The sequence below is a fragment of the Onychomys torridus genome, chromosome 8 (genome assembly GCF_903995425.1).
Source record: "Onychomys torridus chromosome 8, mOncTor1.1, whole genome shotgun sequence".
Lineage (NCBI taxonomy): Eukaryota > Metazoa > Chordata > Mammalia > Rodentia > Cricetidae > Onychomys > Onychomys torridus.
In genome coordinates, this window is record NC_050450.1 from 15,313,684 (window position 1) to 15,334,818 (window position 21,135).

Genomic DNA, 21,135 nt, shown 5'->3' on the forward strand with positions numbered 1-21,135 from the left:
GAGATCCGCTTGCCTCTGCCTCCGAGTGCTGGAATTAAAAGTGTGTGCCACTACCACTGGGCATCATTGTTCTTATTCTACAGAATGAATTACAAGCCTCCCAGTCTTCCCTAACCCTTCTTTGCCCTCAGAGGCTTCAGATGCTCCTCCGTACATAATCATAAGGAGCTGAGATGTAGCTTGGTTTGTAGAGGGCTTGCCTAGCAGGCACGAAGCCCTGGGTTCCATCCCTATCACTGAATAAAATCAGGCATGGTGGTGCTCACCTGTCATCCTAGCACTTGGAAGAAGAGGCAAGAGGATCAGGAGTTCAGGGTCATCCTCAGCTACATAACAAGTTTGAAGCCGTCCTAAGCTACATGAGCCCTGTCTCAAGTGAAGAAATAAATAATAATGATAAAAAACAAATGTAGAAGATACAGCTGCTCCTTATTGAGTGCCAGCTATGTGCCAGTTCGTATGCCCTCTGGGTGAGCACTTTATAGATGGCAAGCTGAAGCTTCAAAGAGACATCAGCCCGAGGGATATCTTTTCCCTTTGTTCACTGCTGTGTCCCCAGTGCCCAAAAGCGTGCTACACATCCAGTTGGTGCTCCATTGAACACTTGTGAACAAGTGTTTCAGAGGATCAGGTGACTCATCCAAAGGGGCCTGGCTGGGGAATGGGGGAGCTGGGTCCTGAGAGAGGTGAGCAGGGAGGCTGAGCCAGGCCTTCACCTCACGCTCGCTCATCCCACAGGCAGCGTCACAGGCACGGCAGCAGCACCTGAGCTCATTGCAGGACTACATGCAACGCTGCACCAACGAGCTGTACTGGCTGGACCAGCAGGCCAAAGGCCGCATGCAGTATGACTGGAGTGACCGCAACCTCGACTACCCCAGCCGCCGGCGCCAGTATGAGGTGGGCACAAGGCCAGGTGCAGTTCTGGAGTGGGACACAGGGCTGCCGAGCCAGGTGCTGACCCCACAACTGCTTCCTGGCAGAATTTCATCAACCGGAACCTAGAGGCCAAAGAAGAAAGAATCAACAAGCTGCACACTGAGGGCGATCAGCTGCTGGCGGCCGAGCACCCAGGGAGGAACTCCATCGAGGTGCGTGTGCCTCAGGAGAGGGTGCTCACTCTAGGGGTGTCTCTGCTCAAGCTGGGCGCTCCTAGCTGCACCCCATGACCACTGGGCCACCTGTCTCTGTTTCCCCGGCTGCCTTGGTACTCTTCCAAGCTCTGCCTGGGCTGCCAACTTTTGCCTGGATGTGGCCCAGGTTTGTCTTCTGAGGCTGCCATGCAGACTGTCACGGGATAGCACACAGATCTAGGCTGAACTGTGAATCCCAGGTGTGCCTTGCGCTCCGCTCCTCAGACTCTCCCCATCTCTTCCCTCTGTGGTTGGTCCTCTCTTCTTCATTCGGGAACTGGACCTCTCCTACCTCTGCTGGCAACTTCTTGCTCTTTTCTTCTGCCTGTCTGTGTCTTTTCTTCCTTTTTTTCTGTTGAGACAGTCTCCCTATGTAGCCCAGGCTAGCCTCAAACTCACTCTCTCTGTGTCTCTCTCTGCCTGTCTCTTCTCTCTCTCTCTCTCTCTCTCTCTCTCTCTCTCTCTCTCTCTCTCTCTCACACACACACACACACACACACACACACACACACACACACACACACACATCTCACTATATAGCCTTGAATGACCTCACACCCATAGAGATCCCCCTGCCTCTGCCTCCCAAGTGCTGGGATTAAAGGTGTGTGTCACATGCCTAGCCTGGGCTATAACTGTAGATCCCCATGCCTTATTCACCCTCCCGACCACCATACCACTCTCCCTTTAAAGGATCTAATTCCACCATGTTTTCACCTTGCAATCATCAGTCAGCCCAGTCTTTACTCTATTTCCAAGTGGTCCAGATGGAGAGAGCCTAGAAGGTACTCAGCCTGCTCTGGGCAGCTACCTACAGAAGATCTTTTTTTTTCTTTTACGGTGCTGAGGATGGGACCCCAGGCCTAGAACATGCTAGGCAAGTGTTCCCATTACTGAACTTATTCTTAGTCCATTATGGAATTATTTTAACTTAGTTTCATGTAGCCCAGGCTAGCCATGAACTTACTCTATAGCCAAGGATGGCAGGATGACCTTGAACATCTGACTCCCTGCTTCTGCCTCTCCAGTACTGGGATTACAGGTGCATGCTGCCATTCCTAGTGTTTATATGACTCTGGGAATGGAAGCCAGGGCTTTGTGCCTGTTGGGCTGTACTCCTCTGTGGAGCCACAGCCCTCTTGGTGTGAATCGGTTAAAGGCAGCACTTTGCGTAGACACAGCCCCCATCTTGCCTTTTCAGTACGTCTTTGTCCCATCTGAACAGGAGCTGGCTACCTTGGTGGGGGGCCTTCACCTGGGAGGGGGCCCCCTTTTCTCTACCCTCCCCTCTTGGCGTCCCAGGTGCCTGGGCGGCAGCAATGGGTCTCTCATCTCCCTGGCAGGCACACATGGAGGCGGTACATGCAGAGTGGAAGGGCTACCTAAACCTGCTCATCTGCGAGGAGAGCCACCTGAAGTACATGGAGGACTACCACCAGGTACCTGCCTGGCTCCCTCTGGTTCGGGGGTTCCTGGGTGCCTGCGGGGCCTCTTGAATGCATATGGAGGTCAGGGGACAGCTTTCCACAAGTGAGTTCTTATCCCTCTGCCGTGGGATCAGGGAACTGAACTCAGGTCATCGTGCTGATGCCATGGACACTTTTCCTACCAAGTGACCTCACTTGACCAAGGCGACCAAGGCTTTGATTGTTTGACATAGGAACCCATTTGGCCCAGGCTAACCATTCTCTATGTCATAGAGGATGAACTTGACTCCCAATCCTCCTGCCTCCACTCCACCTGTTGGGTTTAATTTTGCTGAATTATACAAAACACAAAACTTGCCGGGCGGTGGTACCACACGCCTTTACTCCCAGCACTCGGGAGGCAGAGCCAGGAGGATCTCTGTGAGTTCAAGGCCAGCCTGGGCTACAGAGTGAGTTCCAGGACAGGCTCCAAAACTACACCTCAAAACCCTGTCTCAAAATAAACAAACAAACTATACACACACACACACACACACACACACACACACACACACACACACACCACTTTCCATTTTAGCCTCCTTTCAAGAAAACTAACATTTCTACCCCCACTTTTTTGAGACAAGTTCTCAATATATAGCCCAGACTGTCCTTAAACTCAAACTCTCAACAATTCTCCTGCATCAGCCTCTTGAGTAGCCCCACCATGCCCAGCTCATTTTCACCGCTTTACCAGTTGTGACATTCACAATACAGGACAACCTCGCCCTCTGTTTCCTCAACTCTCCCATCAGCCAAACAGAAACTCAGGACCCAGTACCTGCTTCCTTCTCCCAGCCCCTGATGACCTCTGACCCACTCCTGCCTCTGGATTTGACTGGTATTAGCTAGAGTGGGCGTAAGGGATACAGGGACCATGTCTCTTGTCCTTGTGTGTCTAGCTTTTCTCACTGAGCACGGTGTCCTGGCACTCACCTCGGTGTAGCAGGTCTCTGCACTTCGGTCCTTATCCAGCAGCTCCTATTGTCTGGGTGGGCACCCGTTTACATGCCCATCTAGCCATAGAAACTGGCATTTTCACCGGACTGTGTGTTTCTAATAAGTGCAGTATGTGACTGTCAAAATGTAGGGGCTTCCTCACACGTCCCCAGTATCATGGGTCGAACCTGGGGCCGCACACTAGCCAGGCAAGGGCTCTCTCTGGGCCATATCCCCAGCCTTCTTTCTACCTTCTGTTTGGAGACGGTCTTACAAAGTGGCAAACCTGAACTCACTGTAGCCCAGGCAAACTTGAACTTGTGATCCTCCTGCCTCAGCCTTCTGAGTGGCTAGCATGACAGCACCACCAAGCCTGTTTGATTTGAGGTCTTAAGATTGGAACTTGAACTCAGCAGACACTCTTGTGGGAGTGTCTGAGCCATATGAGATTTCACAAAGATCCAAAAGTCCTACTTAAGGCAGCGGTCCGAGTGTTCAGCCCAGGGGACAGCTGAAAATAAGTGAGTCAAGATCTGGTAGACCAATGAATAGGCAAGGGAAATTTCCAGAACAAGAAAAGTATGATTAGGTGCTGCTGAATGGTATAGATAGCTTCTAGGAAATGCATGGTTGGGTGATTTTTTGTTTGTTTGTTTGTTTTTGTTTTTTTGTTTTTCGAGGCAGGGTTTCTCTGTGTAGCTTTGCGCCTTTCTTGGAACTCGCTTTGGAGACCAGGCTGGCCTCGAACTCACAGAGATCCGCCTGCCTCTGCCTCCTGAGTGCTGGGATTAAAGGCGTGTGCCACCAATGCCCGGCTGGTTGGGTGATTTTATTAGTGTGCCAAACCCATGGAGTATACAGTGGTTTCACTGGGTGAGATGGTGTAAGGTACCTGCCATATGGAGGGTCCTCAGCCGAAGGTTTGCATGTGACTGTATTGTTAGAGTGTTCCTGGCACACGAAGAGAAGCCTGAACTTACTGGCATCTAAAGGAACACAATATAGAAGTGGGGTGTTGGGGAGACAGGCTGAAGAGGGAGTGACCCACGGCTCAAACAGGTCACATCTTAGATTTAAGGTGAGTGGGAGGCCCAGGCCCACCTAGGGGATAAGCATGAAGCCATAGCCAGAAGTCAAGATACTTGTGGTAGCTTCCCATCTGTGACGGTATCCTTGGGTCTCCCCAGTACCACAAAGACATGAAGGATGCTCAGGAGCTGCTACGCAAGGTGGACTCAGACTTGAACCAGAAATACAGCCCTGACTTCAAGGATCGGTATCAGATAGAGCTGCTGCTGCGGGAGCTGGATGTGAGTGGCAGCGGGACCCTGCCAGACACCTGAGCAGACCCCATCCAGTGCCTCCCGGGGTGTGGAAGCTGGCCTTACCTGGCCCTGTGCTGCTCTTACAGGACCAAGAGAAAGCTCTGGACAAGTATGAGGATGTGGTGCGGGCGCTACAGAGGCGGGGGCAGCAAGTGGTGCCACTCAAGTACCGCCGTGAAACGCCACTCAAGCCCATTCCTGTGGAGGCTCTCTGTGACTTTGAGGGTGACCAGGTCAGTCACTACCTGGAACCCCAGGCAACCTGGACCTATAGCACACAAGCCTGAGGAATAGCTAGACCTAGGGCCTCAAGTTGTCATCTCCCATGGGTGTCACTCTCTATCCACTTTCACCTGGGGGTAGATATGCTCTTTCTCTGCCCACACTGCCCTACCTTTATCTTACCAGCTCAACCATTCTAGGTAGAGTCCTGGGGAAGCCCCCTCCTTGGCCCACTTTGTTATGTGAACCACCTCTAACCAGTACCTGTGGCTGGGGAATGTCAGCTTCTTATTGGCCAGGCCTCAACCATGTGTCCATCTGGAGGCTGGAATACAGAAGGGCTGTGCCACTTGGACTAGGGATGGGCAGCGATGGCTCCCCAAAGGGAAACTGAGGGGCTGGGGATATAGTTCAGTGAGTAGAACACTGATCTAGCAAGGCCCTGGAGTTCAATCATCTACACTGCGGAAACCAGGCATGGGGGATGCACACACTTGTACACTCAGCACTCTGAGAATAGAAGCAGGAGGGTCCGAAGTTCAAAGTATCCTCAGCTGCATAGTGAATTTGAAGCTGGCCAAGGTTACACGAGAGACTTTGTCCCCAAAATGGACAAAGCTGAAGTTGAAATAGAGACTGGTGCTGAGCTGGCAGTCAACAGTGCTCCCTTTTGCTGGCTCCATTTCACCCTGTGGCCTGAGGAACAGGTGGGCTAAGACTCCCTGTGCCTAAGAGTTAAGAGGGCAAGGCAGAGGGAGACTGGGCTTCCAGCTCTGAGGTGAATCTTAACCTGTCTGTCCCGCCAGGGCCTGATCTCTCGGGGCTACAGCTACACGCTGCAGAAGAACAATGGGGAGAGCTGGGAGCTGACGGATAGCACCGGGAAGAAGCTGACTGCCCCGGCTGTCTGCTTCATCATTCCCCCCACCGACCCCGAGGCCTTGGCTCTGGCTGACAGGTACAGGCACAAGGAGGCATGAGGGTGGACCCATACCTGGGCTCCACAGGCCTCTCCTGTTACAGCCCTGGACATTCTCTCAGTGGACAGTAGGGTGTGACTTATACCTTGTTGTTTTATCTTTGGCACAGTGGCTGTGCCTTAATCTACTGCTGTTTCAGCCAGCAACTGAGACTCTGTAGTTACCTGCCTGCTTCTCTGGAATTCCTGCATCCTGGTGGGAATTCTGTTCCCATAGGCACCAGCTCTGTTGCTGCCACTAAAGGTAGCTTTAACTAAGTCTCTATCATTCTACTTATAAATAAGACTTGAGATTCAAAGGCTGGGGTGAAAACCTGCCAGTTCAGAGAGGCTGAGGAACAACTAACTAACCTTCTCTCCTTGATGGCATCTTCAAATGAGACGGTCCTTCTGCTCTGCCAAAAAAAAACACAAAAAAACAAAAAACAAAAAAACCCTGCCCCACTCCAAATCCCTCCTTACTACTTCTGGTGTGTCTTTCTATCTCTTCCAGATGCCCTCTGATGCTCTGTGATTACTTTCTGTCAACTAGTTGCTAACTCAGCCTCCTGACCCAAGGTTAATTTTATTTAATTAATGCAAATGCAAACTCGAGGTTCACAATGTGATCCAGTATTCCCCAACAATACCTCTTGTCCTGGCCTCCCTAAAAGGCTCCTGGAAGAGTGGTAGCTTAGACTGGCTTGCTGAACTGGATGTCTGGCTGAGGGCCAGTATAGCAAGCATTTTCTCTTCCTACTTCTGGGCCTTGGCAAGTCTTAATCATCCTGCTGTAGCACCTGTGAGCTGCTACACTGATTCTGGTCCTCATTTTGCAGACTTAGTAGGGTTCCCACCCTTCCTCTCTGTCTTCAAGCTCTTTCAACACTTCCTTTTGCTAAGATCTGTGTTTTGGCCTTGCTGGGCTCTGGCCCCTTGATGGCAGGATCTGGTGGCAAGTCAGTCACTTGGACACTCTTTGCTCAGTGAGTAGACCAAGGGAATGCCTTTATTTATTCACCTCCCAGGCATTTATCAAGCACCTACTGTGCACTGCCCCTTAGAGGTCACATGTTGGAGAGCAATGGTGAGCAGATGGTTTTAGGTAGCAGGGCTTGCAGTGGAAGGTAACGGAGACAGGGAGAGGGCAAAGGCAGAAGAGAGTCTTCCCAAACCTTGTCGCCGTGGCTCCCGTGGTATTTTATTGTATTACTTATTGAGGAGGGGCCGGCACATGGATGGAGGTCAGAGGACAACTTGCTTGAGTTGGTTCTCTCTTTCCACCATGTAGGTTCTGGGGATCAAACTCAGGTCATCTGGGCTTGGTAGCAAGCGCCTTTACCTACTGAGCCATCTTGTCAGCCCCACACGGTACTTTTGACTTTTCATAACCCTCCAGAGAGCTGCTTGGCTCCCAGGGGCTGTCGTCCAGCCCAGGCTGGGGACCTGGAAGGAGGGTGGTATGAGGCCTGGGTCCCCAGTACATTCTTGTTCTCACAGCCTAGGCAGCCAGTACCGGAGTGTGCGGCAGAAGGCGGCCGGAAGCAAGCATACACTCCAGCAGAGGCATGAAGTGCTAAGGACAGAGAACCCTGGAGGTAGGTACCAGGGCTTCCTGCAAGGGGTCAGGGACATGGACGAGGGGACGGACTAGACTCTGTGCATGGGTGGCAGATGTCTGCTGGAGGGCTGAGAGAGGGAGGCCAGGCCAGCCCACGGTCCCAGCTGGCTCTCGGGGCCTCATGCTCCTAACTCTCGTCCCTGACTTGTCTTCTCTCCAACAGACGCCTCTGATCTGCAGGGGCGACAGCTGCTGGCTGGCCTGGACAAAGTGGCCAGTGACCTGGACCGACAGGAAAAGGCCATCACAGGGATCCTACGGCCACCGCTTGAGCTGGGACGGGCAATAGAGGATAGTGCTGAGCGGGCCAAGGACCTCAAGGTATTACCAGGCTGGGGCTCAGGATGGGCCCTTGGCTCTGTGGGGCTCCTGCTCAAGGCTCTACCTGTATGGCATCTTGGGACATTCAAAGCAGGTGCTAGATAATTATGGAGGTCACGGGGGAGTGCAGGGGTGGGGCTGTCCCAAGGATCAGGCTCCAAATAGATGTCCTGTCTGGTACTTGGCCATGCCCCAGATGTGACCTGGTACTGCTTCTGGATGACTTTTCAGCTTGAGATCATGGCCATAATAATGATGGCAGGAACTGGAATCCTAACAGGTACCTGCTGAGTGAGGCTGTGGGCAAAGGGTATTGTGGGCTGTGGAACTGCAGGCCCGGTTCACTTCTGCTTGCCCTGAGCTAGGCTTCTGAAACCAGGCCTGGATTTCTAAAGTAAAATGGGCCTCGTCTGAGCACTACAGCTATCAGGCAAGATGCAGATGTCTCCATTTATCCCCACCTACTTTCATGTCCTGACAACTCTTTGTGGTAGGGTCTTCACCCCTGTTTTAGAGAGAGGTAAGAGTTCAGAAAAATTTGGTGGTCTCTGGTGCCTGGCATAGGGGTAAGAGGCAGAGGCACAGGGACACAGGCCCACCTGATCCCTTCCCAAGCTCCATGGAGTCATGGGATGGGTACTTCACAGTATCTGCCTGGCAGGTTGTCAAGATTCCATGGACTCTTCCAGGAGGGTGTGTCCAGTGCCCAATGTCCAGTGCCACTGCTTCTTGTCTGAGTCACTGTCTTTGACAGTCCACTTGTACAGATACTCAGTGAAAACACAGACTCGGGAGCTGAGAAGACAGCTGTCAGTCAAGTGCTGCCTTGCCTAACTCACGTGCAAGAACGAGGACCTGAGTTCAGTCCCCACCACTCACCTGAAGAGCTAGGCATGGAGGGACACCCCTGTAGTTCCCCTGCTGAGGAAGCAGGATCAGGACGATCTGTGAGGTTTGCTGGCTGGCCAGCCTAATTGACAAGCCCCAGTTCCTAGTAAGAGACCCTGTGTCAAAAATCAAACATTAACAAACAAGGTGCAAGAGAGGCTCAGTTTACAAAGTGCCTGCACACAAGCATGAGGCCCTCAGTTCAGATCCCCAGCATCTGTGTAAAAAAAAAAAAAATCCTAGCATGGTTGCACTTGTCTGTAAATCTGGCTTTGGTGAAGCTTGCTGGCCAGTTAGTCTGGCCGATCAGTACACACTGTTCTCAGTGAGAGACCCTATCTTAGAAGACAAGATAGTGGTCAAGAGAGACGTGGCATTGACTTCTGGCCTCCACGTGCCCACTCTCCCCCACCTCTCCTCTCTCTCCAAACAAGGTAGATGGCTCCCAAGGAACACCTGAGAGTGACCTCTGGTTCCCATACATGCACATATACCCACCCATGTATGTGCACATGCACACACAAAAACAAAAAACACAGACCGCTGGGCTGGTGATTGGACCCTAGAGGGACACCCCAGCCTTCTCAGCCACTCACACTGTCCCAGGGCAAATCCTTGGGGCAAGAGAGCTGCTGGGCTGTGGTTGACCTGGGCAGTCTTGATCCCCACAGAACATTACCAGTGAGCTGCTACAGATTGAGCCAGAGAAGACACAGCGCACAGCCGAGTGTGAGGCATTTGTGCAGGCCCTCCCAGGCAGCGGCACTACACCCTTGCTGAGGACCCGGATGGAAGATACCAACCAGAAATATGAACGACTGGTACAGCTGCTAGATGCAGCCCAGAAGAAGTAGGTGGCAGCTGGACAGTAGGGTAGTCACGGTGGGGCCAAGGGGCCACCTGACCCCTACATATGACGCTGACCTGTGTTCTTAGGGTGGACGTGGCCAACCACTTGGAGAAGAGTCTTCAGCAGGGCAGGAAACTGCTGGCTTCACATGAGAACCGGCTGAGCCAGGATGACATGATGCCTGAAAGTGGTCACATGTTGGACAGCAAGAGGCAGGAAATGGAGGTAAACCTAGGATCTGGGGACCGTGGAGTCCTCTCTCTGGGCTTAGGACAACTGCCCCATCACCAGATGAGGATGTGAGGGCCCTGAAGGTTCGGAGTGTCTGGTGTGTCGAGCTGGGAGTTATAAACATAGGCAGTGGCATCTCTCTTGGCTGTGTCCTAGGGTCTGTGCATCTTGGGAGGTTTTACTTATTATATTTTATATGTATGAGTGTTTTGCAGATATACATATATATATATATATATATATATATATATATATATATATACATATATATATAGCAACACCAGCTTGATGCCTGCATAAGCCAAAGAGGACATTGGATCTCCCTAGGACTAGAGTTACAACAGATGGTTGTGAGCCACCATAAGGGTCTGGGAATTTAACCTGGGCCTTCTAGAAGAGCAGCCAGTATTCTTAATCACTGAGCCATTCTCCAGACCCCAGCCTAGGGGGAGGTTAAGGCCAGTATTTCACAATGGGGATTCTGCAGAAAACAGGTTTCTGAAGCTCCGGTAAGCACATGTAGCATCCCAGGCCTGCAGCTTCTGGGCAGTTCACAACCACTGACACCAGTGGCCTAGGACACAGGTTTACCTGCCTGAGCACTATGGCACTCAGTGGTCCTTCTCCTTTTCATGACCAGAGAGACTGGGCTCAGTGAGGACTTGGTGGCTGGGGGAGGGCAGGCACAGATGCCACCACTTAACCATTTGCAGAAGGTGACTTTTCAGAGCATTGCTTATTGTAATGAGAAAGGACATTGCAAAAGTGGCCCAGATTTGACAAATGTGGAGGCCGGGCCATCCTTCCTGCTCCTAGGCCTGAACCTCCTCCCAAAGCAGGAGGCCCCAGTGCTCTAGTGATGATGCCAGGCTCTCAGGAGCGCTGGCCACAACACTGCTATCTCTTTATTTATCTGGCAGGCCATGGCTTCTGAGCTGCAGGCCCAGAAGTTCCTCCTAGGTGAAGTGGAACAGAACCTGCAGGCAGCCAAGCAGTGCTCCAACTCACTGGCCAGCCGCTTCCAAGAGCACTGCCCCGACCTGGAGCGCCAGGAGGCCGAGGTACACAAGCTGAATCAGCGTTTCAACAACCTCAGCCAGCAGGTGGAACGCAGGTGAGGGTACCACAGACAAGTGGGCTGGGGCAAGGGCCTGGCTTAGCCAACCATGCCTTAAGATAATAGGCTGGGGATCCTCTGGTGTCACCCAAGATCCTTCTCTGGTGTATGTGCATGTGGTGTGCATGCCCATAAGCATGTTTGTATGTGTGTGTGGGTTCAGGTGTATGTATGTTCATATGGAGGCTGGAAATTGGTATTAGTAATCATTCTTGATCATTCATTGAGGTAGGCTTTCTCGGTCAAGCCAAGAATTCACCAATATAGCTAGACTCAAAATAGTCACCTTGCTCTGGGAATCCATGACCACCTTCTGAGGTTGAAATTACAGGTGAGCCACATGCCTACTCAGAATTTGCATGGGTTCTAAGGATCCAAATTCCAATTCCCAAACATGCACAGTTGTTTAACTTTTAACTGCTGATGCAGGGTGGTGGTGGCGCACGCCTTTAATCCCAGCACTTGGGAGGCAGAGGCAGGCGGATCTCTGTGAGTTCAAGACCAGCCTGGGCTACAGAGTGAGTTACAGGACAGGCTCCAAAGCTACACACAGAACCCTGTCTCGAAAAACCAAAAAAAAAAAAAAACAAAAAAAAAACCCCTTTTAACTGCTGGGCCATCTCCCCAGCCCTAGTGTCCTGTTTTTAAAAATAAGGTGACACATACAAAATAAGAAAGTCAGTACAATGTTCCCAGGTAGGCCATCAGCACCGTGTGTGCATGTGTGTGTAAGTGTGAGTGTGCATGTGTGTGAGTGTGCATGCCATGGGATGTGTGGGGTCAGAGGGTCACTTCGGATGGCAGTCCTTACTTTCCGCCTTGTTCAAACCATTGACTAAGTCAGGCAGCTGAGTCAGGCTAGCTGCCCAGGAGCTTCCTGGGCTTCTCCCATCTTCCCCCATCTACCCCCATCTCTCCCCACATCCCCCACTCCCCATCCCCCATCCCTTCCAATCCCCTCTCCTACCATTTCCCCTATCTCTTCCCATTCCCTTCCCTCCCATCTCCATCCCCTCCCACCTCCCCCTATGTCCTCCACCTTCCCCATCCCCTTCCCTCCCATCTCCATCTCCCCCCATCTCCTCCATCCCCTCCCACCTCCCCCTATGTCCTCCACCTCCCCCATCCCCTTCCACCTCCCCCTATGTCCTCCCACCTCCCCCTATGTCCTCCCACCTCCCCCATCCCCTCCCTCCTCCCTGTAGGAACACTAGGATTACAGACACCTATGCTACTATATCTGGCTTTTACATGGGGCCCGGAGAGCTGAACCCAGGCGATCAGGCTTGCACAGCAAGTGCTTTTTTCCCACCAAAGTACCTCCCTAGCCTCCCCCTACCTCCCTAGCCTCCCCCTGCCTCCCTGGCCCCCACCCATCTTTCCACATCTCTCAAGGCAGGTGGATGTGACAGCATCGGTATGGGCCGTTGCTTATCTCCTAACCCTCCCGTTAATAATCCATGCTTAACTATTTGCTTTCTGGTGACTGTTTAAAGTTTGTCCAGTTCAGTTACAGTTGGCTTTTCTACCCTTTTAAAACTCTGTGGCTAGGAAGATAGCTCCAGTCAGAACAGTCCTTGTCACACAAACATGAGGACCTGAGTCTTATCCCCAGCATACACGAAAAGGGTAGAAAGCATGGTGGCATGGATTTATAATCCTAGAGCTGGGGAGGTGGAAACAGGTGGAAAAGCCAGATATAGTAGCATAGGTGCCTTGGAGCTCACTGGCCCATCAATCTGACCTATTCACCTACACTCATACAAACCAAGAAAGAACCCTCCCAAACTGAGGGATCAGTGAGGCTCCTGCCTGCTGTGTGGACCCAATTGGCTTTGTCCCCTCAGGGCCCAGAGCCTGCAGAATGCCAGGGCCGCCTACAATGAGTACCGCCATGGTTATGACCAAGTGCTCCAGTTCTTGGTTAACACCCCCAGCTACCAGCCCCAAGAGACAGACAGCCTCAGCCAGGTGGAGATGAAGCTGAAGAACCAGAAGGTAAGATGGCTGCTTCGGCTTTGCAGTGCATGTTTGGGAGGATCAGAGGTCCTCAAGCCTAATGGGGCAAGACAAAGGACTAGGCTACAGCTTCCAGGGTCACCTCACAAGCACGGCATGTCTCACTCACCTCTTCCCTCTCAGTGCCCTTCACAGGGCTTGACCCAACAGATACTCATGTGGCTTGGCTACATGGTGCCTGGCGACCAAAACATAGGGAACCCTTTGGGGAAGATCTCACTATCAAAGTTGGGCTTCCTGCCTCTTCAGTGCCACAAGGACCCCAAAATCCCAGTGGCTGGGGCTAAGTGACTTAGTCAGAAAAGTACTTGCCATGCAGACACAGGACCTGAATTGGATCCCCAGAATCCACCTAAAAAAAACCCTAGCACTGAGGGAGGAAAGAGGGACAAATGGATCCCTGAAATTCACTGCCCTGCAAGCATAGCCAAATTGATCAAGTTCCAGGGTCAGTGAGATGCCCTGTACCAAGAAATAAGTAGAGCACAATAGAGTAAGATACATGCTGTAGACCTCCAGCCTCCTCATGTGCACACACACAGATGCACACACAGACACAGACAGAGAGAAATTCCATGGCTGCCATTCAACTTTCTGTCCTCCTAGGCTTCTGCTTCCTCATTCTCAAACAAGTTCCTCAGGCTTGGCTCACAAGCTCACTGGAGGATTACACGCTCTATCAGAGCAGTGCCTGGCATCTCAGAGCACAATAAACACCTGTTTCCTGGCATAGATAAGCATCTTCATGGCCCTTGCTCCAGGCCTTGGCATTGCCCTTTGTGGTGAACAAATGTATACAAGAAAACCATCATTACACTTGGAACTATAGCATGTTGACTTTAGGTTCTAAGGATTCAGACTTTTAATGGGTGTGTGTGTGTGTGTGTGTGTGTGTGTGTGTGTGTGTGTGTGTGTGTGTACAACGTGGTTCAGGTTTGGTTTTCAGTATCTTTTGTTTTACAGAACTTGCTTGATGAGATAGCAAGCAGGGAACAGGAGGTGCAGAAGGTCTATGCAGATTCCCAGCAGTACCAGCAAGCTGTGAAGGTGAGCCATGAACCCTGTTAGAGCACACAGGAGGGGCTTTGGCATTAAGAGATGCAGAGAAATCTGGATAGGTTGCTGGGAAAATGGGCAGCAGCCATGTGTAGGCCCAGCCCTTTGACAAAACAGTATGGCACCAGGCACCCAATAGCATCAGAGTTATACTCTTTGAAGCAGTAAACTCTTTGGGGGTATTTATCCTAAAACAAAAAATAACAGAATAATGTAGACCAAACAGAATTGTGTGACAGCTCTATTTATAACAGGAAAACAAGCTAGCAAAGCCTTATGCAGAAATGTCTGTGTGAATGATCAAGCCTACTTGATGGGAAATGTCAAGGTCTGTGGGGAGGAGAGGAGGAAAGGTTCAGGATGCAGTGTTCACTAAGGAAGCAGCATCTGGCCTCTGGGCCTGTTGGAAGGCCTCAAGAGTCACTCAGTTTGTCTCTACAGTAGAGGGAATTGCAGGGCACATTTTCTTGTATGTATGTTGTGGAGTGAGGTAGCAACTTATCATCACTGTCTTAGTAGCTCTCAGGACCTCCTGGCAGCCAGCTCAGGTGCAGATGTGAAGATGTGCAAGGCTGTAAAATCAGGTCCTGGCCAAAGGCAGGTCAGAGTCATTAGAGGGAGCATAAATCATTGCAGCTTCCTCTTTGCTGCTGTTAGCTCACTGCTGCCCTGTCTTTCTTTTACCCAGGACTACGAGCTTGAAGCAGAGAAGCTGAGGTCCCTGCTGGACTTAGAGAATGGACAGAACATCCACGTGAACAAGAGAGCCAGGCTGCAGTCTCCTGCTGCCAAGGTGAAGGAAGAGGTGAGCTCTGAGTGCAGGCTGCCAAGGGCTCTCTGGATGCAGGCCTCTGTGATACACGTGGAGGAGAAGGAAGAACTTGCTTTTGGGCAGTGATATCAAAATGCCTAGGAGGCATCCTGGTAGGGGTTCTGGCTCAGTGCCAGAAACATGGAAAGCTCCCATCTTGTTCCCCTGTGCAAGTCTGTAGTGGAGAACAGTACAGACCACAACATATGTGAAAAGAGCATTGGAACGATTTGCTCAAAGGTCAGGGACCAAGACTCAACCTGGGTCTTCTGAGTCTCCCTGTCCGCCAGTGGATGGAGCTATGGGGAGGAATGGGGGAGTACCACTGCTTTCTCCACTTGCCAGGCTCTTTCCAGCCTATGCCCAAGTGCTCTATGTTCTCCTAGCCTGTTGGCTTGCCTGCTAACTGCTTTCCTAAAATTTCTCTGTAGGAAGCTGTTCTTGCTGCCAAGTTCACAGAAGTTAATGCCATCAACAGACAGAGGCTGCAGAACTTGGAGTTTGCACTGACTCTCCTGAGACAGGTAATCCATCTTAGAACTACTTCAGATTGCCCTATAATATGAGAAATCAAAGACTCCTATGCCTCAGAGACACAGCCCGTGAATGAAAAGAGTGTCCTGCATTGATACTTCTGAGGACTAATGTGAATGCTAGCCTGAGCCAGCCTTCTACACTAGACTGGGACAACTTCCCTACCAATTCAAAAGATGTTTGCTGAGGACCCATCAAAGGTTTTTAATTTATCTTTTTAATAAATATTTTTATTTTATAATAAATTTAATTTTACATATCAGCCACGGATTCCCCTGTCCTCCCTCCTCCCACCCCCCAGCCTTTCCCCCAAATCCACCCCCCACTCTCACCTCCTCCAAGGAAAGGTCTCCCCTGGAGAGTCAGCCCAGCCTGGTAGATTCAGTTGAGGCAGGTCCAGTCCCCTCCTCCCTGCACCAAGCAAAGTGTCTCAGCATAGGCCCTAGGTTCCAAAAAGCCAGCTCATGCACCAAGGACAGGTCCCAGTTTTGCCTGCATGTATGAATGTGTACCATGTGTGCCTGGTGCCCAAGGAGGTCAAAAGAAGGCATTGCATCCCTCAGAACTGGAGTTTCAGATGGTTGTGAGCCACACATGTGAGTGCTGAGAACTGAATCTGGGTCCTCTGTAAAAGCAACAAGGGCTCTTAACTGCTGAGCCATCTCTCTAGCCCCCAAAGTTTTTTTTTGTTCGTTTGTTTGTTTTTGTTTTTTGTTTGTTTGTTTGTTTTTTGAGACAGGGTTTCTCAGTGTAGCTTTGCACCTTTTTCCTGGAACTCACTTTGGTAGCCCAGGCTGGCCTCGAACTCACAGAGATCTGCCTGGCTCTGCCTCCCGCCCCAAAGTTATTTTTAATGGCATGTTTATGTTTGTGCATGTGAATTCACATATGTGCAGGTGCATGTACATACATGCTTATGTGTGTGGAGGACAAAAGACAACTAAAATGCCATCCTGAGAAATGCCATCTATCTCCTATGAGACGAAGTTTCCTATTGACTTGGAACTTGTCAACTAGGCTAGGCCAGCTGGCCAGCAAGCCCCAGGGAGCTTCCAGTATCTAGCTCCCTGGTACTGGAACTACAAATGCACACACACTAAAGCACTACACCCAACATTTTCATATCAGTGCTTCCAAGGACTTGATCCTTCCGGCCCCAAAAGTTACCTTTTAGGACTTGATGACATTTATGACAGTATTATCTGACATACCAAGAAACTAGAAGTAACTTGACACTCCTCAGCAGTGTGCTGGCTTAAACTGTGTCCACACAGCGGAAACACTGCTATTAAGCAATGATGTGGCACCTTGAACCAAGATGGTACTCTGCCCCTCCAGTCAGTAATGGCAGAACAGACTATTTGTATAGAAAAAGTAAACGTGCAACTCACTAAAAACATACATTGAAAATGTCTCCAAGGACAACAGACATCCCCTAGGGACAGGGCAGGGGTGGGAGACTGGTGTCACTTCAAACTCCTCTGTGCCTGCAAAATTTTGGCTTATTCAATATTTTTTAGAGATTTTGTTTTGTTTTGTTTTGTTTTGTTTTATGTATATGGTACTCTATCTACATGTATACCTGCATGCCAGAAGGGGGCATCAGATCCCATTACAGATGGCTGTGAGCCACCATGTGGTTGCTGGGAATTGAACTCAGGACCTCTACAAGAGCTGCCAATGCTCTTAACCACTGAGTCATCTCTCCAGCCCCTTATTCAATTTTTCTTGTTTTTTCTTTTCTTTTTCTTTTCTTTTCTTTCTTTTTTTTTTTTTTGTTTTTGTTTGTTTGTTTTGGCTTTTCAAGACAGGGTTTCTCTGTATAGTTTTGGTGCCTGTCCTGGATCTCGCACTATAGACCAGGCTGGCCTCAAACTCACAGAGATCCACCTGGGTCTGCCTCCCAAGTGCTGGGATTAAAGGCCTGCACCACCACTGCCCAGCTCCTTATTCAATTTTTAAAAGAGTAAATGTAACCCTAGGACACTAGTGGAGTCCCCAGATCACAGGACAACTAGCCTGACTTGTTCATGGTGAGTAGACTTGCCTGTCTCTGACCATACATTCATTGTCTTTTCTGCCATAGCAGCCAGAAGCAGGAGTGGCCCGTGAGACCCTGCAAGGGGGCAAGCTGGGCTCCAGCACAGAGGAAACATGGAAGATTAAGAAGGAACTGGAGGAGGAGACAGAGCGAAGGCAGCAGCTGGAAAATGAGGTCAAGAGTGCCCAGGAGGAAATCCAGACCCTGAGGGATCAGGGGCCTCAGGAGTCACTGGTGAGGAAGGAGGTGCTGAAGAAGGTGCCAGACCCCACCCTGGAGAAGAGCTTCCAGCAGCTGCAGCAGACCCTGGCTGATGAACAACACAAGAACCAGCTGCTGCAGGAGGAGCTGGGAGCACTGCAGCTTCGGCTGCAGTCCCTAGAGCAGGAGACCAGAGATGGGGGACAAGAGTATGTGGTCAAGGAGGTCTTACGCATTGAGCCAGACAGAGCCCAGGAGGATGAGGTCCTGCAGCTTCGGGAGGAGCTGGAGGCACTGCGGCGCCAGAAAGGTGCCCGAGAGGCTGAGGTGCTGCTCCTACAGCAGCGCGTGGCGGCCCTGGCTGCCGAGAAGAGCAGGGTGCAGGAGAAGGTCACTGAGAGGGAGGTGGTAAAGCTGCAGAATGACCCTCAGCTGGAGGCAGAATACCAGAGGCTGCAGGAGGAGCACCAGCGAGAGGGCACACTCAGGGAGAAGCAGGAGGAGGAGCTGAGTTTCCTGCAGGCCAAGCTCAGGAGACTCGAGAAAGAACGGGCCATGGCAGAAGGCAAGATCACCGTCAAGGAAGTACTCAAGGTAGAGAAAGATGCAGCCACAGAGAGAGAGGTCAATGACCTTACCCGCCAGTATGAGGATGAGGCCGCCAAGGCACGCACTGGCCAGCGGGAGAAGACAGAGCTTCTCAGAAAGATATGGGCACTGGAAGAGGAGAATGCCAAGGTGGTGGTACAGGAGAAGGTCCGGGAGATTGTTCGACCAGACCCCAAGGCAGAGAGTGAAGTGGCCAACCTCCGCCTGGAGCTGGTGGAGCAGGCGCGTAAATTCAGGGCTGCCGAGGAGCAGCTGAAGAGCTACCAGAGTGAGCTGGAGGCCCTACGGAAGCGTGGGCCGCAAGTAGAAGTCAAAGAGGTGACCAAAGAGGTCATTAAATACACAACTGACCCAGAGACCGAGCAGGAGCTCCAGCGGCTCAGGGAGGAGATCATGGATAAGACCAGGCTAATCGAAAGGTGTGACCTGGAGATCTACCAGCTAAAGCAGGAGATCCAGGCCCTGAAGGACACCAAGCCACAGGTACAGACTAGAGAGGTGGTCCAAGAAATCCTGCAGTTCCAGGAAGACCCCCAAACCAAGAAGGAGGTAGAATCTCTCCGTATAAAGCTATCAGAAGAACAGAAGAAACAGGTGGACCTAGAAGGGGAACGGGCATCCCAAGAGGAGAAGATCCGATGCAAGGAGGAAGAGCTGGCACAGGGCAAGGAAAGGGTTGTACGCCAAGAGGTGGTGCAGTATGAAGATGAGCCAGACTTAAGAGCTGAGGTGACCGCCTTCACAGACAGCATTGATGCAGAACTGCGACAGATCGACAAGCTGCGTGTGGAGCTGCGGAGGCTACAGCACCGCAGAGCAGAGCTGGAGAGGCAGCTGGAGGAACTGGAGCGTGAGCGGCAGGCACGCAGGGCAGCTGAGCTGGAGGTGCAGAGGCTGCAGCAGCGGCTGGCTGCACTGGAGCAGGAGGAGGCCAAGGCTGGTGAGAAGGTGACCCACACACAGAAGGTGGTGCTGCAGCAGGACCCACAGCAGACCAGGGAGCATGCCCTGCTCCAAGCCCAGCTGGAGGAAGAGCGGCACCGGAGACAGCTACTAGAGGGTGAGCTTGAACCCCTTCGTAGAAAGCTGGCTACCCTGGAGAAGACCGAGATCAAGGAAAAGGTGGTCTTCTCTGAGAGTGTCCAGGTGGAAAAGGGCGACACTGAGCAAGAGATCCAGAGGCTCAAGAAGAGCCTGGAAGAGGAGAGCCAGAGTAAGAGGGAGTTAGATATAGAGCTGACCCGGCTGGAAGCCAAGTTGTCTGAGTTAGAATTCTACAATTCTAAGTCATCCAAGGAACTGGATTTCCTGAGAGAAGAAAACCACAAGCTGCAGCTAGAGAGGCAAAATCTGCAGCTGGAGACCCGGAGACTCCAATCAGAGATTGAGATGGCTGCAACAGAAACTCGAGACCTGAGGAACATTACCATGGTAGACTCTGGAACCCACCTCAACTCTAGGTTGTGGTCCCTAGAGAAGGAACTGGATGACCTCAAGAAGATGTCCAAGGACAAGGATCTGGAGATCGATGAACTGCAGAGGCGCCTGGGCTCTGTGGCCGTCAAGAGAGAGCAGAGGGAGAACCACCTGAGGCGCTCCATAGTGGTCATTGACCCTGACACAGGCCGAGAGCTATCCCCAGAAGAGGCCCACCGGGCTGGGCTCATCGACTGGAACATGTTTGTGAAGCTCAGAAGCCAGGAGTGCGACTGGGAGGAGATATCAGTGAAAGGCCCTAATGGGGAGTCATCAGTGATTCATGACAGGAAGTCTGGCAAGAAGTTCTCCATTGAGGATGCTCTGCGCAGTGGAAGGCTAACCCCTGCTCAGTATGACCGCTATGTCAACAAGGATATGTCCATTCAGGAGCTGGCAGTCTTGGTTTCTGGGCAGAAGTAGGCCCAGCTCTTCTGCCTGGCTTTCCTTGGAGGGGGATGGCTGGCTTGCTCCTACTCAGCAACCTCTTGGGTGTCTCCTGCTCCCCAGTCCTCATGCAGGCTTCTGAGTGAAGTGTTTTATCCACACTGTATCAGGCTGCTTACAGTGCAGCTACTGTAATAATACCAGTAGACACCAGCTGGGTAGGCACCTCTCAGCTCAGCATTATTCAGTCTGGGTGAGTGGCCTGCTCCCATTTCTGGTGATTTAATAACCTTGATATTTCTCTTCTCTTCCTTTCCTATATGCCCCCACCATCAGTGCTTATAGCTGGAAACTACAGAACAAGAAAATATTGCAGACACACTCACTAAAACAGCATGGGCTTTAGCGCGTCACACGGTGACACAGGGTAGACCTCCTTTGTGCCTCTTTCCACTCATCAAGACTGGATCATCGGGGCTGCTGACCTCACCATTTCAGCTTTCTGGCTGGGATCAAGCTATCAGCAGTGCCTGCTCAGTAGTGATTTTTTTCCATGAGACAGACAGAGCTCTACACTAGAAAATGCGTCCAGAATCCACAATGCCTGGCTCCTGGATGTGCCAGAAAGACAGCATCAATGACTGTTTCCTAGTTCTAAACTGAAAAGACCTTAGTAATGGATGGTGTGTTAGCCTTACTTTCAGTGCCTTACAAGGCCCCATTATCTCGATGGCATTTAGATATATGAAAGTTGATTGTTCTTCAAATTTCTACTTCTCTGTAGCTCATGTATTATGTAAGAAAATGGGAAGTGATAGGGAACTTTATTTATGGCATGAAAATAAAAATTTGGTGGTTTGCTTCTAACTCAGAGTAAGCATGATTCCTTTACATGAGGCTGATCTTTGGCTCTCAGCCACAATGGGCATT

The 21,135-nt window shown here is 51.1% G+C and overlaps 1 protein-coding gene across 1 annotated transcript in view; it reads left to right on the forward strand.

Annotated features, from left to right (window-relative positions):
• Window positions 1-21,056, forward strand: part of Ppl (periplakin) — a 47,812-nt gene extending 26,756 nt beyond the window's left edge. The window contains exons 7-22 of the mRNA XM_036194616.1: window positions 739-900; window positions 984-1,091; window positions 2,477-2,572; window positions 4,726-4,848; window positions 4,950-5,096; window positions 5,892-6,043; window positions 7,544-7,641; window positions 7,828-7,985; window positions 9,545-9,723; window positions 9,810-9,948; window positions 10,875-11,068; window positions 12,919-13,069; window positions 14,054-14,137; window positions 14,835-14,951; window positions 15,389-15,481; window positions 17,578-21,056. Of these exons, the coding sequence (XP_036050509.1) occupies window positions 739-900; window positions 984-1,091; window positions 2,477-2,572; window positions 4,726-4,848; window positions 4,950-5,096; window positions 5,892-6,043; window positions 7,544-7,641; window positions 7,828-7,985; window positions 9,545-9,723; window positions 9,810-9,948; window positions 10,875-11,068; window positions 12,919-13,069; window positions 14,054-14,137; window positions 14,835-14,951; window positions 15,389-15,481; window positions 17,578-20,241 (4,665 nt within the window). The 3' untranslated portion in view covers window positions 20,242-21,056. The remainder of the gene's footprint in view (window positions 1-738; window positions 901-983; window positions 1,092-2,476; window positions 2,573-4,725; window positions 4,849-4,949; window positions 5,097-5,891; window positions 6,044-7,543; window positions 7,642-7,827; window positions 7,986-9,544; window positions 9,724-9,809; window positions 9,949-10,874; window positions 11,069-12,918; window positions 13,070-14,053; window positions 14,138-14,834; window positions 14,952-15,388; window positions 15,482-17,577) is intronic.
• Window positions 21,057-21,135: the final 79 nt, after the last annotated feature.